Source organism: Leucoraja erinacea, chromosome 23 (genome assembly GCF_028641065.1).
Source record: "Leucoraja erinacea ecotype New England chromosome 23, Leri_hhj_1, whole genome shotgun sequence".
Taxonomy (NCBI): Eukaryota; Metazoa; Chordata; class Chondrichthyes; order Rajiformes; family Rajidae; genus Leucoraja; species Leucoraja erinaceus.
In genome coordinates this window covers 30769124-30786606 of record NC_073399.1, presented here as the reverse complement: position 1 = coordinate 30786606, position 17483 = coordinate 30769124, and the positions used below count along the sequence as shown (strand labels likewise).

General features: G+C 42.6%; 1 protein-coding gene across 2 annotated transcripts in view; it reads left to right on the top strand.

Annotated features, from left to right (window-relative positions):
* Positions 1 to 17483, top strand: part of LOC129708449 (alpha-1,6-mannosylglycoprotein 6-beta-N-acetylglucosaminyltransferase B-like) — a 656277-nt gene that overhangs the window by 615902 nt on the left and 22892 nt on the right. For both annotated transcript variants that reach the window (XM_055654227.1, XM_055654226.1), the window contains exons 14-15: positions 6954 to 7070; positions 14425 to 14499. In XM_055654227.1, the coding sequence (XP_055510202.1) occupies positions 6954 to 7070; positions 14425 to 14499 (192 nt within the window). The remainder of the gene's footprint in view (positions 1 to 6953; positions 7071 to 14424; positions 14500 to 17483) is intronic.

Sequence of the window (17483 nt, the reverse complement as noted above, 5' to 3'; positions counted from 1 at the left end):
TGAAGAAAAATGCAAAAAGTATTGGAGACAATGTAATAATAACTGACAATATTATCAATTTAAAAATGATGTAACAATGATGTAATAGATCAATAGATATGTACCTATCTCCAATAATAAAAAATTAAATACAAAAAAAAAAAAAAAAAACAATCCCACTACCCATATACCCCCCCACAAGCCTTGCTGCCCACACACCCCCCCCCCCACACACACACACACACACCCCCCACCCCCCCCCTGCAAACACACACCCATCCCCGCACACACACATCCCCGCCACACCCCCGCGCCCACACCCCCTCCCCCAACACACACCCCCACGTCCACACCTCCCCGCCACACCCCCTGCCCACAGTACTTCCATGCTCAAACCATACCTACTATCAGTTCTTATGTAGAAACAAAGAACTGCAAATGCTGATTTATTCCAAAGATAGACCAAACGTGCTGGTGTAACTCAACGGGTCAGGCAATATCTCAACAGAAAAAGGATGGTAGCCGTCTCAGGTCAAGACCCTTCGTCAAGAAGGGGTCCTGACTCAAAACGTCACCCATCCGGAAGTGGCGGCACGGCTCTGGCTGCAGCGCAGAGGGAGAAGAGGAGGGAAGAGACTGCAGACCTAAGACTTTTGCCTCCATCACAGTGAGGAGATGTTGGTGGCCTCACTGTGGTCGATGTTAATATGTGTTTATTGTTGTTTTTTATTGTATAATGACTGCTTAAATTTCGTTCAGACTTCGGTCTGAATGACAAATAAAAGGCTATTCTATTCTATCCCTTTTCTCCAGAGATGCTGCCTGACCCACTGAGTTTGTTCAGCACTTTGTGTCAATCTTTACTATCAGTTATGTTTTTGTGATGTACAGTGTTCCAGCACCTCTAATATCAGACGTATGTTTATTAATCATGTGTAGCTTATGGGTATCACAAGTGAATGAATTAGAACATTTATTTGCTTAGACTTAAAGTTCAGTTATTATATTACAAATTAAAGTGTCCCCAACAGTGGGTCTATTGATGGGAATAAAATGTTGTGAAATGCAACAATGTTTAATTAAGTTGCATCAATTTTTAATTGCTATGTGCACTGCCACCTTTTTGATCTATAAACAAAGCACTGTCTAATATTATTTTTATTATTCAACATGCATTTCAAGAGGCATGCACAAATGACAGGACTTAGTCCTGTGGTTAATCACAATATGAACAGACATAGAACACAGAATAGTACAACACAGGAACAGACCCTTCGGCCAAATGTATTTGCAGAACTTGATGCCAAGTTTATCTTGGGTTCATGTTCGGCACAGACATTTTGGCTGAAAGGTCTACTCCTGTGTTGTACAGTTCCATCTTCTATGTTTATCATGTACCTATTATACATCTTAAATCCCACTATCATATCTGCCTCACCCTTGGTAATGCATTCCAATTACACTCCATTCTCTGTGTAAGACAATTGTTGCCCACAACTCCTTTAAACGTTGCCTTTCACCTTCAAGTGATGCCCTCTAGCCCATGACATTTTCACCCTGACTGCCTACTCTATTTATGCCTGTCATAAATTAATATCATTCCTTCAAGTCTCCCCTCAACCTCCGATGCTTCAAACAAAACAATCCAAGTCTGTCTAGCCTCTCCCTGCAGCTAATTACTGCTAATCCAGGCAGAATTCTGCTCAACCTCCTCTGCGCTCTCACCAAAACCTCCACAACCTCCCTGTAATGGGGTGAGGAGCACTGCACACAATACTCAATATGCAACAAGAAAAAGTGGCACAACACTGTGATTCTATTTTATGGACCCGAAATGTCACCCATTTCTTCTCTCCAGAGATGCTGCCTGACCCATTGAGTTACTCCAGCATTTTGTGTCTAACCGATTTAAACCAGCATCTGCAGTTCTTTCCTACACAATGAATACGCGTTGCTTGATTTGTGATTTTGATTTGTAAGTAAATTAAAAATGGGTAATATATGCTGCATCATTTTGTTTGCTGGGGGCAAATTCTGTGTGCTTAGACATTGCCAATGTGTCACTGACTTTGCCATCTCTCACAAAAAGAGTTCCTCCATCCTCAATGGCCTTTCCCTCAAATGCACTGTATTATACGATCAGCCATGATCACAATACGATCAGCCATGATCTCAATGAATGGCGGTACTGGCTCGAGGGGCCAAATGGCCTCCTCCTGCACCTAGTTTTTATGTTTAATTTAAGTGCATCAGTCTGAGTTATACAAGAGCCGAGAATAGCCCATTTGTTCACACCGATCAAAATACCACATTTACACTAGTCCCACCTACCACTGTTTGGCCACACTGAACTTTTTTTTCTTTTTCTCTCGTTTATGTACTATGTTCACATATTCTGTTGTGCAGCAGCTAGTAAGAATTTCATTGTTCTATCTGGGACACATGACAATAAAACTCTCTTGACCTATCCATGTACTTGAATAAGAGAAGTAAGAGATGTAGAGAGAGGAGGCTTTTGAAATGGAGATAGATTTGGGCGAGTTATATTATTTAAGTAACGTGTTACTCTGGCTGCACTGCTGCAAATGTTCAAAATATCACATCACAATTTTGTATCGGTGAGGTTGGAGACATTTTCCTGATTCTGTAAGATGATGCACTGGTATTTTTGAGTGTTTACTTTAGTTTAGTTTGGAGATACAGCGTGGAAACAGGCCCTTTGGTCCGCCGAGTCCGCACCGACCAGTGATCACCCGTACACTCATTCTCCCCTCTACACCCAGAAAATGTACAAAAGCTAATTAACCCACAAACCTGCACGTCTCTAGCATGTGGGAGGAAACCGGAGCACCCACAGGAAACCTACGTGGTCACAGGGAGAACGCACATAATCCATACCGAGAACACCCATGGTCAGGATCGAACTGCGGTCTCTGGCACAGTAAGACAACAACTCTACCGCTGCCCCACTGTCCCACTTGTTCCTCCATGATTCAGCTCCTCCAAGCTAGCCTGCAGGTCTAAATCAATCAGGGTCTCCATTCCTCTTTGATTTGGTCCAACAGTCTGTTGACTTGGGAAGACACAGAGTGCTGGATAGCTCAGCAGGTTAGGCAGCAACTCAGGAGAACATTGATAGACAACGTTTAGGGTCAGGACCCTTCTTCAGACTGAATCGAGAGGGGGGGGGGAGAAAACTGGAAGGGAGGGGCCTGTTGGCTTGTTGGTCCTAATATACCACTTCCCAACACAGGTGATTAAATCATTAGGAAGACTATTATAAAGGCACGAGAATGAAATTACAATTTGTATCTTCTCTGGTTGCACGTAACCTGCTGCTGCTTAATACATCTATCCATGAAATTTAGTTGTTCCTTTTCTACCCATCCTCCTCCCAGAAACACATAACTGCAGATGCTGGAATTTTGAGCAAAAACACAAAGTGCTGGAAGAACTCAGTGGGTCAGGCAGCATCTGTGGAAGGAATGGACAGGCAATGTTTCGGGTCAGGTCCCTTCTTCCAAGTCTTGAACAGAAACGTTGTCAGTCCATTCCACCCACAGATGCTGCCTGACCCTTTGGTTCCTCCAGCACTTGGTGTTTTCCACTGTAGGCACCTTCTTTCATTATAGTTTTATTCACTCAAAAGACAATCTGATACACCTCTGTGGTCTCTGGAAATAGAAAATAACCTAAGACAATGGAGGCAGCTTGACAATCAGAGATTTAAAACATCAGTTCACACCCTCTGATTGCTTCTGTACCTTTTCACACCTCTAGTTTCCCTCTACTCTGATTCTCAGACTGAAGAAGAGTCTCACTACAAAACATCACCTATTCCTTTTTTCAAGAGATGCTGCCTGACCCATTGAGTTACTCGTGCATTTGTGTCTATCTTCGGTATAAACCAGAATCTGCAGTTCCTTCCTACACAGTTCATCATACCAGCTCATCAGCACCAAAGCGGATATATTTCTCATCTAAAGGGCACTTCATTGGTAATGAGTTTGAGTTCACTTTCCTCATTTAGTTTATGAAACAGCACTATTCATTTATTATATGAAGAAGTATGCTTGTGCCAGCACAAGGCTGATTTTCACATATTTGCCAGGTCATTTGTTCCAATTAATGTGAGTGATGTTGATTGCTTAAAAATCTCTTACTATGAAGATGATAGCGGTTTGATTAACCATGAGCAGGCCTATATTTGTTATCTTATTTCAAAGCTGTGTTACCACTGAGATCCATTAATTACAGCATAAGTGTGCAATGATGAATATATTAAGTTATCCACACTATGGTTTCAGCGATTAATTGGAAATTCTGTTGTTATTTAGCTCAATAATTTGGTTTTGATTAAAACGCAGGAAGAGTCTGATATCAGTCGCTGCAGCCAGCAGCTGCCCGGAACAGATTTGTTTCCATAACATAGCCCCACAGTCTTCTCAAAGTGGCTCTGTGTGTGTTTACTGTTAGTCAGTCAGTCTCGCAGCCACAGACCTGAAAATCCCCATGGTTTCTTCTCAGAACAATTCACGCTTTCTTGTGATTTTGTTTTAAATATCGGGTATGAAACTGGTGCATTAGAGCAAATAATAAATCAGTGGCTTTTTGTGTGACTAATAAAGAGATGAAATGAAGAAGGAAATTTATCGTTAACCCAGGATGCATTAACGATGAAAGGACCAGCTGTCCTAAGAATCATACAGTGACAAGAATCAACAGCCCTCTCAATGCCCACCAAGTTAGCCCAACTAAACTGGCCTGCATTTGGTCAATACCCCTCCAAACCTTTCCTATCATGACCTTTAAATGTTGTGCTTCTGAGGTCCTTTATTGTACGTTGCTTTCTCACCTTGACTTCTATTTCCCTACAGTTCTTCCTCTTGAATTTTTTATATATCTTTAGATTTTTAGGTTTAGGGTTATTATTGTCACGTGTACCAAGGTCATATTCGGCATTGTGTCACCTATTATTTAGCTTCTGGCAGAAGCACATCAGGAGTAGTTCAGCTGCCGTGTAAGGAACGTCCAATATATTTACAGCTCCAAAGCAGGAAAATGTATCATTAGCTACATCCATCTGTAAGAATGAACTTTTTAGTTGCACTATAATATGTAATACATATTGGATACATCAGAGAAATGTTGTCAAAGTATAAAATATATCTTAATGTCGCATTCCTAGTTCTGCAGCCCAAATATAATACATTATTAGTAAAGGGGGTAGTTTAGAGTTACAACATGGAACAGGCCTTTCAGCTCACCAAGTCCAAGCCGACCATTGATCAACCATTCGCACTAGTTCTTCATTATCCATTTTTCCATCTACTCCACACACACACACTCACTAGGGGAAATTCTCAGATGCTGAGTAACTTATGACAATTTGAAGAATATGAGTAAGGCAATGGTGACCTCTCCCCAATTTAAATGCTTATTTAAAAGTTGATGCCCTGGGCACAGGGAGGTACGATGACTCAACTGGTAGAGTTGCTGCCTCACAGCACCAGAGACCCTGGTTCGATCCTGATCTTGGTGGTGTCTGTGTGGAATTTACTCGTTCTTATTGTGACCATGTGGATTTTCTCCTGGTGCTCCGGTTTGCTCCCACATCCCAGAAACGTGCAGGTCTGAAGAAGGGGCTCAACCTGAAACATCACCCATTCCTTCTCTCCAGAGATGCTGCCTGTCCCATTATGTTGCTCCAGCATTTTGTGTCTATCTTCATGTTTGTAGGTTATTTGGCTTTTGCAAGATTTCCCCTAGTGTGCAGGGAGTGGATGAGAAAGTGGGATCAAATCGAGCTTGTGTGAACGGGTTATTGATGGTTGGACTCAGTGGGCTGATGGGCCTGTTTCCATGCTGCCAATCTTTCAATCAATCAATGAACAGGGTAAACAAGTGTGCAGCTCATCAGCTCTTCAGGCTGAAATGTTCTGAAGTTAACAGCAACAAATACTGAGATGCAAATGTTTGTTGGTATTGATGAACATAATATATTAAAGAATGTGAAAGAAAGATTGGGAAAAGAAAAAAAATATATAACCTAAGTATTTTTTATAAAACCTTCAACAATTGGCACTAGTAGAATGAAACTTCAACATTGTTACAGTTAATTTTCAGTGATAGAGTTGCTAATTGGAGGTAATTAACATTCATCACATGGTTAGGATGATTAAAATTGACCTAACTCTCTATGGGCAGTTTAATGTTCATTTACTTCCTAAAGACAGGAATTCACCATTGTTGAAAGCTCTTTCATGGGGTGCCAACAATGAAATGTCATTTTCATGAAGCTGCCATGAAAGGAATATATCCAACAAAAGCTCCCCATGTAGACACAATGGACTGCAGATGCAGGTTTACAAAAAAAACCACCAAGTGCTGGAGTAACTCAGCGGGCCAAAGAGCATCTGTGGAGAACGTGGATAAGGATAACAATTCAGGTCGGGACCCTTCTTCAGACAGATAGAAGTAGGGAGGAGAATGCTGGAAAAGAGAATGGGGGTGGAACAAACCCTAGCATATGATTGGGAGACATAAGGAACTGCAGATGCTGGTTTGCCCAAAAAGACACAAAGTGCTGGAATTACTCCCTAGTGTTTAGTATGGTGCTAGTGTACGGGGTGATCATTGGTGGGCTGAAGGGCCTGTTTCCACGCTCTATCTCTAAACTAAACTAATATAAAATATGTAGGAAGGAACTGCAGATAATGATTTATATGGAAGATAGACACAAAATTCTGAAATAACTCAGCGGGTGAGGCAGTATCTCTGGAGAAAAGGAATAGGTGACGTTTTGAGTCAAAGGGTTCCAACACGAAATGTCACCTATTCCTTTTCCCTGGGTAAACTGTAATATACATGCTTTTCCTAAATTGTAGCCACTCTTGCAAGTCAATAACACTAAGAGAATTTGAGAGGAATATGTGGAATAAAATGTGTTGTCCCGTGTTTATCTTCATTTAAAGGTTTCATCACAACATCCGTATACGGAATACTTCATTGGGAAGCCACATGTTTGGACAGTCGACTACAACAACACAGAGGAACTGGCGGCTGTTGTGAGAACTATTTCAGAAACCAAGGTTTGATTATATTTCAAACAATGTTACCTTTGGGCTTTAACCAGCAACATAACAATGGGAGGCAAGATAATATACAGTGTCCATTTTCCACTCAGCAATGAGTTGTTAGCACTCACCACTGACCTGTAGGATTAGGCTCTGGGCCGAGGAGCTTTTTCATTTAGTTTCGTGACCCAACTCACAGAACTACCTGAATTTTTAACATATTGTGTAAAAATATTATATAAATCATACCTGAAACTCGTCAAGACAAAAGCCTGCACATTTTTAAGAAATATGAGGAAAAAAAATCAAATTTTCTGAGTAGTAATTGCCCAATCAATGCACGTTTGACATTGAGGTCAGACGCAAATTGGCCAATCTTGCGCTTTGTTTCATGGTCGCTAGGCAGCAAGGACGCTGGGATCATGGCTGCCTCCTCATTACATCAATAGTAATAACAAGGTTTCCAATGAATAAAGGTAATGCTAACCTCGCTGATCATTTTGTTTTTCATTGGATTTATCTTTATAATGTTATAACATGCACTGGTAAAAAAAAATGATAAATAACAAATGTAGAGCTAGGGTTAGGATTAGGGTCAATCTGTTTGTCAGCCTTTTTATCAGTCTGTTTGTCTGTGTTTGTCTGTGTTTCTCAGTCTGTCAGTCTGTCTGTTTGTCAGTCAGTCTGTTAGTCTGTCTGTCTGTCAATCAGTTAGTCGGGCTGTTGGTTGTGAACCTTGGGCCGGGCCTCCGCCGGGAGATGAGGGTTGGGCCGGGCCTCCAGTGAGTGTTGCGAGGATTCGGTCGGGCTGTCAGCCGGCCGGCCAGTGTTGCAGCAAGCGAGCGGGCAGTCTGATGGAGCCGGCGCTATCTGGGTGCTGAAGGCGGCCCGGGCGACGTGCAAGACTGTGCTGCCCCCCTCCATCGCCACCACCAGAATGGCATGCTGGCCGAGATGGACGCGCTGCAGGGCCACAGTACGGAGCCCGCAGTCGGTCCCAAAGCGGCTCCAGATCCAGCCTTGGGCAGCTCTGGGAGGGGGGCGAGTTAGGGTTAGGGGGCATTTTCCTGCCTTAGCCTTCCCCCAGCCTGGCACTTCTCCAGTCCCACTATGACCATGATCCCCACTCTACATACTGGCAGTCAGTGGGGTTCTGTAAACGGGGGAACCTAGAAGAACTTCCCTGACCTATTAATTAGGCGGGTTCAAGAGAACCTCTGCGGCAGTTCATTAAAAAAAAACTCACAATTATATTCATTATATTATTTTTATAGAATACAATTATACATAATTATATATGATTAAAGTCATATATATATATCATGTAGTTCCGAGACGTGGGTCACAAAAATGGATTTCTAGACACATTTTTGATGCTCGGCCCACAGCCTAGATAGCTCCCTGCACATACTAACCATTCTCTGATCGATCGATTTCTCTATTCTTAATGTTAATTAAGGTCTGGCAGCAGATGCAAGGTTTTATTGATTCATTGAAAGATACAGCATGTAAAGAGGCCCTTCAGCCCACTGAGTCCACACCAACCATCGATCACCCATTCACATTAGTTCTATGTCATCCCAATCACATCCACTCCCTACACACTAGGGACAATTTACAGGGACCAATAAGCCGACAAACCCACGATTTGTTGGAATGCGGGAGGAAACTGGAGCATCCGGGGAAAACCCACATGGTCAAGGGGAGTACGTGCAAACTCCCTACCGACAGCACCAGAGTTCAGAATCGAAAGATCAGTGAAAGGCTCGGATAGAGTGGATGTAGAGCGGATGTTTCCACTTGTAGGAGAGTCTAGGACCTGAGGTCACAGCCTCAGAATATAAGGACATTCCTTTAGGAAAGAGATGAGGAGGGATGTCTTTAGTCAGAGTGTGGTGAATCTGTGGAATTCATTGCCACAGAAGGATGTGGAGGCCAGGTCAATGGATATTTTTAAGGCCGAGATAGATAGATTCTATATTCGTACAGGTGTCAGAGGTTATGGGGAGGGCAGGATAATGGTGTTGAAAGGGAGAGATGGATGAGTGATGATTGAATGGCGGAGTAGACTTGATGGGCCAAATGGCCTAATTCTGCTCCTATCACATGAACATATGAACTTGGGTCTCTGGAATTGTGAGGCAGCATCTCTACCTCTGCACCAGTGTGCTGAGTTAAAACTTTCCCTTGATCTCAGAGTCAAATCTGTGCCAAATTAATCGTTCCCCTTCGTTCAGGAGCCTCAAGGTTTGCCCTGCCTTTTAAATGTCCTTGCTGATGACATGCCTGCGTGCTGTTGTGGCGATGGTCTGTGATTAACATTATAACTCGTCTGCAACACATTCAGAGGTTAACACAAAGGCATTTGAAGAGAAATCACAAGGCTAGTACAGCATGTGTGTAACTCCTTGGACAAGGTGCAAAACAGCGTAGATTCACGTATATAGTATATTTCATTTCTGCTTAAAAAAACAACAATTAGGTAAATCCAAAATGAACAGAGCCATAGACCATGAACAATCCAATGTTCATCAACCCAAAGGAGTGCTTTCCCAGTTGCATTGCCATTGGGGTCAAGAAAATCTAACATTATTGGGGTATCAATCTTCAGATTCATTAAAATAATATGCACATGGAAGATATTAAAAGAAAGAAAGGAGTGCAATACCTTGATTTCTTTACCACCAAATGCTTTAGACTTTAGACTTTAAACTTTAGAGATACATCATGGAAACAGGCCCTTCGACCCACCGAGTCCGTGCCAACCAGCGATAACCCCCATACACTAACACGATCCTACACACTCGGGATGATTTACAATTTTTTACCAAAGCCAATTAACCTACAAACCTGTGACATCTTTGGAGTGTGGAAGGATACTGGAGCACCCAGAGAAAACCAATGCGATCACAGGGAGAACATACAAACTCTGTACAGACAGAACCCATAGTCGGGATTGAGCCCAGCTCTCTGGCGCTGTATTGCAGCAGTTCTACCACTGTGCCACACTGCGCCGCCGTGGGATAGCTCCCTCTCAATTCAAGAAGAATAGTATTTTCACAACACAAATTAATTCGTAAACAGGGGAGGAGTAAGCTACACATGAAGAACAAGGAACTGCAGATGCTGGTTAATACACAAGAAGTCAGTGCTGGAGTAACGCATCGGGACCCTTAGAGTCATACAGTGTAGAAACAAGCCCTTCGGCCCAACTTACCTACACCGACCTACTAGTCCAACTGCCTGCATTTGGGCCATATCCCTCTAAACCTATCCTATCCATGTACCTGTCTAAATGATTCTTAAACATTGCAACAGTACCTGCCTCAGCAACCTCCTTCCGGCAGCTCGTTCCATATGCCCACCAACCCATAGTGTAAAAAAGTTATCCTTTGGGTTCCTATTAAATCTTTCCCCTCACTTTAAACCTATGTCCTCTGGTTCTCAATTCCCCAACTCTGGACAAGACACTCTGTCCGTTTAGCCGATCTATTCATGATTTTGTAATTATCTATGAGATTACCATTCATCCTCCTGCGCTCCAAGGAATAGACTCCTAATCTGCTCTTCCCCATCCTATCGCTCAGCCCCTTGCGTCCCAGCAACATCCTTGTATATCTTCTCGGCACCAATTCCAGCTTGGCACTTTTTCAGATTCACACACGATATCTACAAAAGGTGCCGTAGTGTCCACATGGTATTTTATGTATTTTCTGTCAGCGTTTGTTTTGAATGTGTGGGTTTTGTTGGTTGGGGGCTTCTGGACATCTGAGTTTCTCTGAGGGGATCAATAAAGTATTTATTATTATTATTATTATTATTATGTACAGTTCATTTACCAATGATTTTCTTTCATTTTGCAGTTACTTTTTAATGTTCAAAGAGGTTTTGTTCGGACCTCTTTTCATGGCTATATTATTCCTCGATAATACATTGCAGAGCACATTTGGTGTACAATCTCTGCATTTCCTGAAGATATACAGTTACATATTTCCAGAAGTTAGTTCACATTTCTCAGCAAAACTATTTCTGTGCCAAAGAACAAAATTTGCCCTAAAGCTGTCATGCACACTTCCAAGATATTGGTAGTCAAAAACGTTATGGATATTCATATCTTGAATGGATAACTGTGCTCTGGAGAAGTGTTGAACCTTTCAGGGAATCCTGCCATCATCTCCTGCCACTGGATGGCAATCTGATCTTTATGGATGGTGTGCGCCTGTGGTCTCAATGAAAACTGTTGCAGAGATTTAGTGGTTTCAGGACTGCCAGTTTTCCCTGTTGCACTGTGGGTTTCTGCCTTGTGCAGAAGAACAATGGCACCCAGAAGTTGTTAAGCAAGCTGAGGAATTGATCACTATGTAGCCATGCTTCATAATGGCAGTGCAGTGGTGCAGCTGGTAGAGCTGCTGTTTCACAGCGCCAGAGATGCAGGTTCAATCTTGACCTTGGATGCTGTCTGTGTGGTGTTTGCACGTTGTCCCCACGACCGCTTGGGTCTCTACGGGTGCTCCGGTTTCCTCCCACATCCCTAAGATCTGCAGGTTTGTAGGTTAATTGGCCCTCTGTAATTTCCCCTAATGTGTATGGAATGGTTGAAAAAGTGAAATAACATAGAATTAGTATGAACGGGTGATCGATGGTCAGCATGGGCACAGTGAACCGAAGGGCCTGTTTCCACGCTGTATCTCTAAATTATACCAAGATCATAGAAATCTCACAAACAACAATCCAGAAGTTACAAAGCATAGGTAGACAAAAATGCTGGAGTAACTCAGCAGGTAGGCAGCATATATGGAGAGAAGGAATGGGTGACGTTTTGGGACGAGACCCTTCTTCAGACTCATGCCGGGGATGGGGCTGGACAAAGATAGAAAGTAGGCAGATACAGTGGAACCAGTAGGGGAATGAGGAAGGGGGAGGGGAGGGAGAGAGAAAGCACGGGCTAGCTGAAATTGGAGAAGTCAGCGTTTATACCGCAGGGGTGTAAACTACCCAAGCGAAATATGAGGCGCTGTTCCTCCAATTTGCCAATGGACAATGGAGGAGGCCCAGGACAGAAAGATCAGATTGGGAATGGGAGGGGGAGCTGAGGTGCTGAGCAACCGGGAGATCAGGTCGGTTTCGAAGGACTGAGCGGAAACGATTGCCGAGCCTGCGCTTGGTCTCGCCGATGTGGAGAAGTTGATACCTGGATCAGCGGATGCAGTAGATGAGGTGGGAGGAGGTGCAAGTGAACCTCTGCCTCACCTGCAAAGTCTGATTGGGTCCTTGGATGAAGCTAAAGGATCAGGTGTTGCATTTCCTACAGTTTAAGGGGAAAGTACCCGGGGAGGGGGTGGTTTGGGTGGGAAGGGACGAAGTGACCAAGGAGTTACGGAGGGGGTGGTCTTTGAAGAAAGTAGAAAGGGGTGGAGATGGGAAGTAGTGGTAGGTTTATATTGCTGTTCATATAATCATAGACTTTCCTTATACTGACTTGGCAGAAAGAAATACCGTATAACCATTAGGACATGTAATTGGAATTAAATGAAAAGTAGAAATATTACAAACTCTGAAAGAAAATGAAAATGAAAAAGAAAAATTGAATTTTTATCTTTGAAATTGAAAGAAAGATAAAATTTATTGCCAGAGCTATATTTTTCCGTTTGACCTTAAGGAAAGCTATTTGAAGCTTGGCTACGTTGTGTTCTAACACCAAATTGCTGCATGCTAATACGAATTTAGTGCTAACTGCTAGTTCTAATACAAAGAGGCATTTTGTCCCCAATGTGCACTTAAATTATAACTTAGATGCAGGTGAATGATAATGGATGCTTGGATAAAATTGAGCTGTACTTGAAAAATAGGTTATTTGAAAAGTCGCCTTCAATGAAGGAAGATGAGCTCTCTCAAGTAGGCAGGGAAAATAAAGGATTCTTACGACGATTTTCATCAGCAAGCCAAAATATTTCAATATTCCTTAATAACCTAAGCATGCTTATTTCCACAGAGTTTTCTATTTAGTTTTTAGGTTTATTATTGTCATGTATGCCAAGGTGCAAGGAAAAGTTTTGTTCTGCATGTTTTTCTCTGTCGGTAAACTTTCTTTTCTTCTTCTCAAGTTGGCGACTTCTTCGCGTCAATTCATCCACAGGACTTTTTTATATTTCTTTAGAGTTTTAGGTTGAGGTTTATTATTGCCACATGTACCGAGGTGCAGTGAGAAGCTCTGTTTTGCATGCTATTGAATCAATTCATATAGTACTATACATAAATACAATCAAGTCAAACTCAAGTACAATAGGTAGAGCAAAAGGAAAGATACAGAGTGCAAAATATAGTTCTCAGCATTGTAGCCAATCAGTTCCAGAGACCAAAGTCCAATGGGATAGAGGTGAATGGAAGGACTTATGGTAACAGGTTTACATAGAAACATAGAAAATAGGTGCAGGAGTAGGCCATTCGCCCTTCGAGCCTGCACCGCCATTCAATATGATCATGGCTGATCATCCAACTCAGTATCCTGTACCTGCCTTCTCTCCATACCCTTTAGCCACAAGGGCCACATCTAACTCCCTCTTAAATATAGCCAATGAACTGGCCTCAACTACCTTATGTGGCAGAGAATTCCAGAGATTCACCACCCTCTGTGTGAGAAATGTTTTTCTCATCTTGGTCCTAAAAGATCTCCCCCTTATCCTTAAACTGTGACCCCTTGTTCAGGACTTCTCCAACATCGGGAACAATCTTCCTGCATCTAGCCTGTCCAACCCCTTAAGAATTTTGTAAGTTTCTATAAGATCCCCCCTCAATCTTCTAAATTCTAGCGAGTGCAGAGTTTAGAAGCTGTTTGTGAACAACTGCAAACAGTTGTTAAAACCTTGACTTATATTGTTACAAATCTTTGCCTTCTAGTTCACCCATAGCTATTCAGATTGTTGTAATGAAGTTGTGTAACGACAGCTAAAAGTTAACGAACATTTAAGACCAGCACATATAACTTTAAAAAAGTTGGATTCATTCCGGCTTGGCTCTAGAGCCATTATTTATCTGCCTGATGACATTAGGAAGAGCTGATGTGACGAATCTCATTGCCCAAAGTAGTGAAGTGAAAAGAGTTCATTATATTTCATTCAAACATACAGGACCATAATTGAAAACTCTCCATTTCAGGATATGCTTCAATTACCAAGAAGTATCTAGAGCCGACTTTAATGAAAATGTTTTAATTGCCGTTTATTTATGCTTACCAAATTAATTTACACATTGCAGTGGAATGTTTATAGATGTGGCACATTTAATTTAGTAAATTAATTGCCCATTATTAAATGTATACATATTATTAATCCAATTTCATTTAACTGTGATATTGTTTTACGCTTATTAGGTGGAACCTTATCTTCCCTATGAGTTTACTTGTGAAGGGATGCTGGAGAGGGTTCATGCTTATATCCAACACCAGGTTTGTCAACACAGATTTGTATTCACATTTTTCAGGTCACATATTTCATGTTATATTTTGACAAGCGTCAATTTTCCAACAACAGTGTCATTGACTTTGTTTTAAAACCCAGCCCAATGGCGTTTGAATTGAGTTCTTTTTTTAATTGGATCGAAAGATACAACATGGAAATGGACCCTTCAGCCCTCCGAATCCATTCCGACCCATACCCATAGTTCTATGTTATTCCCATTTTCGCATCCATGAGGGTGGCCAACTAACCTACAACCCCATCCGTCTTTGGCATGTGGGAGAAAACCGGAATACCCAGAGGAAAACCCACAGGAAGTACGTGCAAACTCAACTCAGACTACACCCGAGGACAGGATCGAACCCGGGTCTCTGGTGCCGTGAGGCAGCAGCTCTACTAACTGCACAGCTGTGCCACCCCAAATGCTGATGCTTTTGTTGCATTATTCGGAATAGTCTAAAGCTTTTCATCTACAATGGTCTTTATCAAATATCTTGGAAATAAAATTAGAAAAGATATATTTTGTTATGGATTCAAATATTCCACTTTGCCACCAGCCCTGGTTTTGTGGAGATTTGTTGGCAAGCTATTTCTCCTCATGTATTAGTCAGCAATTTGGGGATTTCTGCTAAAAGAAGGAATTTCCTGAGGTTTTGATCAGCTATTCGCCAGGTCTTCTAATGTGTGATATTACTGGGCTCATGGGAACTTGCTCACTTTATCCAGCCTTTTTATCCCCGAATTCAGTGTGAAGATCCATGTCAGGTAGGAGTACGCAAAGCACAGATGGATTTTTCCTACACATAAATACAAACGGTAAACCTGTGCTGCTTGGAGGACCAATGCCTTTTCCATCCCAGTGCAGTTGGGATATGACATTCAATTGCAATTCTAGAAGGAAAGGGCCTGTCCCACTTACGCAACCTTTACAGGCGACTGAAAGTTTTGACAACCTATGACGGGTGCCGGCAGTCGCCTGTAAAAGTTGCTTAAGTGGGACAGGCCCTATATGTGGATTTTCTTTTAGCAGGCATCATTCAACTTATCTTTAGTTTAGTTTATTGTCACGTGTACCAAGGTTCAGTGAAAAGCTTTATGTTTTGCGTGATATCCACTCAATGGAAACTACATGATTACAATCAAGCTGTCCACAGTGTACTGATACAGGATAAAAGGAATTTAGTGCAAGATAACATAAAGTCTGATTGAAGATAGTCCGAGGGTCTCCTATGAGGTGGATGGTAGGTCAGGACCGCTCTCTAGTTGGCGATAGGGTAATTCAGTTGCCTGATAATTGAACTCGTTCCTGAATTTGGGGGTATGAATTTTCACACTTCTGTACCTCTTGCCTGATATGAGAGGGGAGAAGAGGGAGTGCCTGCGCTGAGACCCATCCTTGATTATGCTGGTGACCTTGCCAAGGCAGTGTGAAGTGTGAATGGAATCAATGGAAGGGAGGTTGGTTTGCATGATGGTCTAGGTTGCTTCAACAATTCTCTGCGATCTCTTGCGGTCGTGGATGGAACTGTTCCCAAACCATGTTGTGATGCATCCCAATAAAATGCATTCTACTAATTACATTGCATAGTAACCAGTTCTTAGTGACTCAATATCCAGCTCTTACAGAGCCAGTCATTCACAAATTGATGCTAAAAGCCCCTGTCCCACTTAGGAGATCTAAACAGCAACCTCTGGTGACCTTGCCCGCCACCCAAAAAAAAAATCAAGGTCCAGGTGACCTGCAACCTCCCACGTGTGTGTTGAAAACCTTCCTCGACCATGAAGAAAACCGGCTTCGACTAGACCTGCGTCTAAAAAATGATCGATTTTTAAAACGGCAACCTATTTTTAGTTGAGGCCGGTTTTAATCATGATGAAAAAATAGCAGCAACCAAGACGAAGCCTCGACCACGTGGAAACCACGTTTGACCATTAGGGAGAGTGACCAAAACCTCTGGTGACCTCATGGAAACCTTGCAAGGCCACCAGAGGTTGCTGTTTAGGTCTCCTAAGTGTGACAGGGGCTTAACTATCCAGTCCTTTAAGGGCACCTGACCACTAAATGATAGACACAAGGAATTGCAAATGCTAGACATGAGGAAACTCGTGTAAAGTGCTGGAGTAACTTAAAACTGGATCTAAAAATGGGTCCCGATTTGAAGCGTCGCCTATCCATGTCCTCCAGAGATGCTGCCTGAACCGCTGAGTTACTCTAGCATGTTGTGTTCAACACTAAATGATGGCACAACTGTATGTTTTTGTGTTGCTGCTGAGAAATGGCTGTGTGTGAACAAGTGAGTATGGCCTTTGATTCACGATACTGGCCTCAACATTCTGGGCCACAAGGTGTAGAAACAGCTGTAATACTTTGCATCTTTGGGTCCCATAGTGGCTGCAAGAAGCCAGAAAGGTCAGAGGCTGCAGCAATTCAATGATTCTGTCAGGATCTGCCAGCAAATGCAAGCAATGCAGGAAAAAACAATCCATGACCTCAATTGTTCTGGCAAGGTTAATGTTCAAACCCTTCTAACTGTAACTGACTAATGCAAATGTGCAGTAAGTGGAATGTCTCCATAGTAACTAAACTCGCAACGCTCACAACGCACACCCATGCATGCACATGCACACACACCACACACACGCACACACACACACACACACACACACAGAGTGGCAGACATTTCAACAACACATTACCATGAACTTCCCTCTTTCCAGAGAGGGTCATGAGAAGCCACAACCTCTCACAGCAAAGAAGAGCAGTCGCTTTTGTCCCAAAGACTCAGCAGGCTGGAGGAGCACGTTTCTAGCCAGTGCTGTCAAGCTGCTTCCTCCCCAGACGCTTCATTGTGCCTGCGTGTTGGCAACCCTCTCTTTAGTAGCTGCTGTCACTGCACCATCTCTCAGCCTTTATCATTGCACAACCGTACACGATACCAGCCACCCAGCAGTTTATCCCCAACATAGTCATACA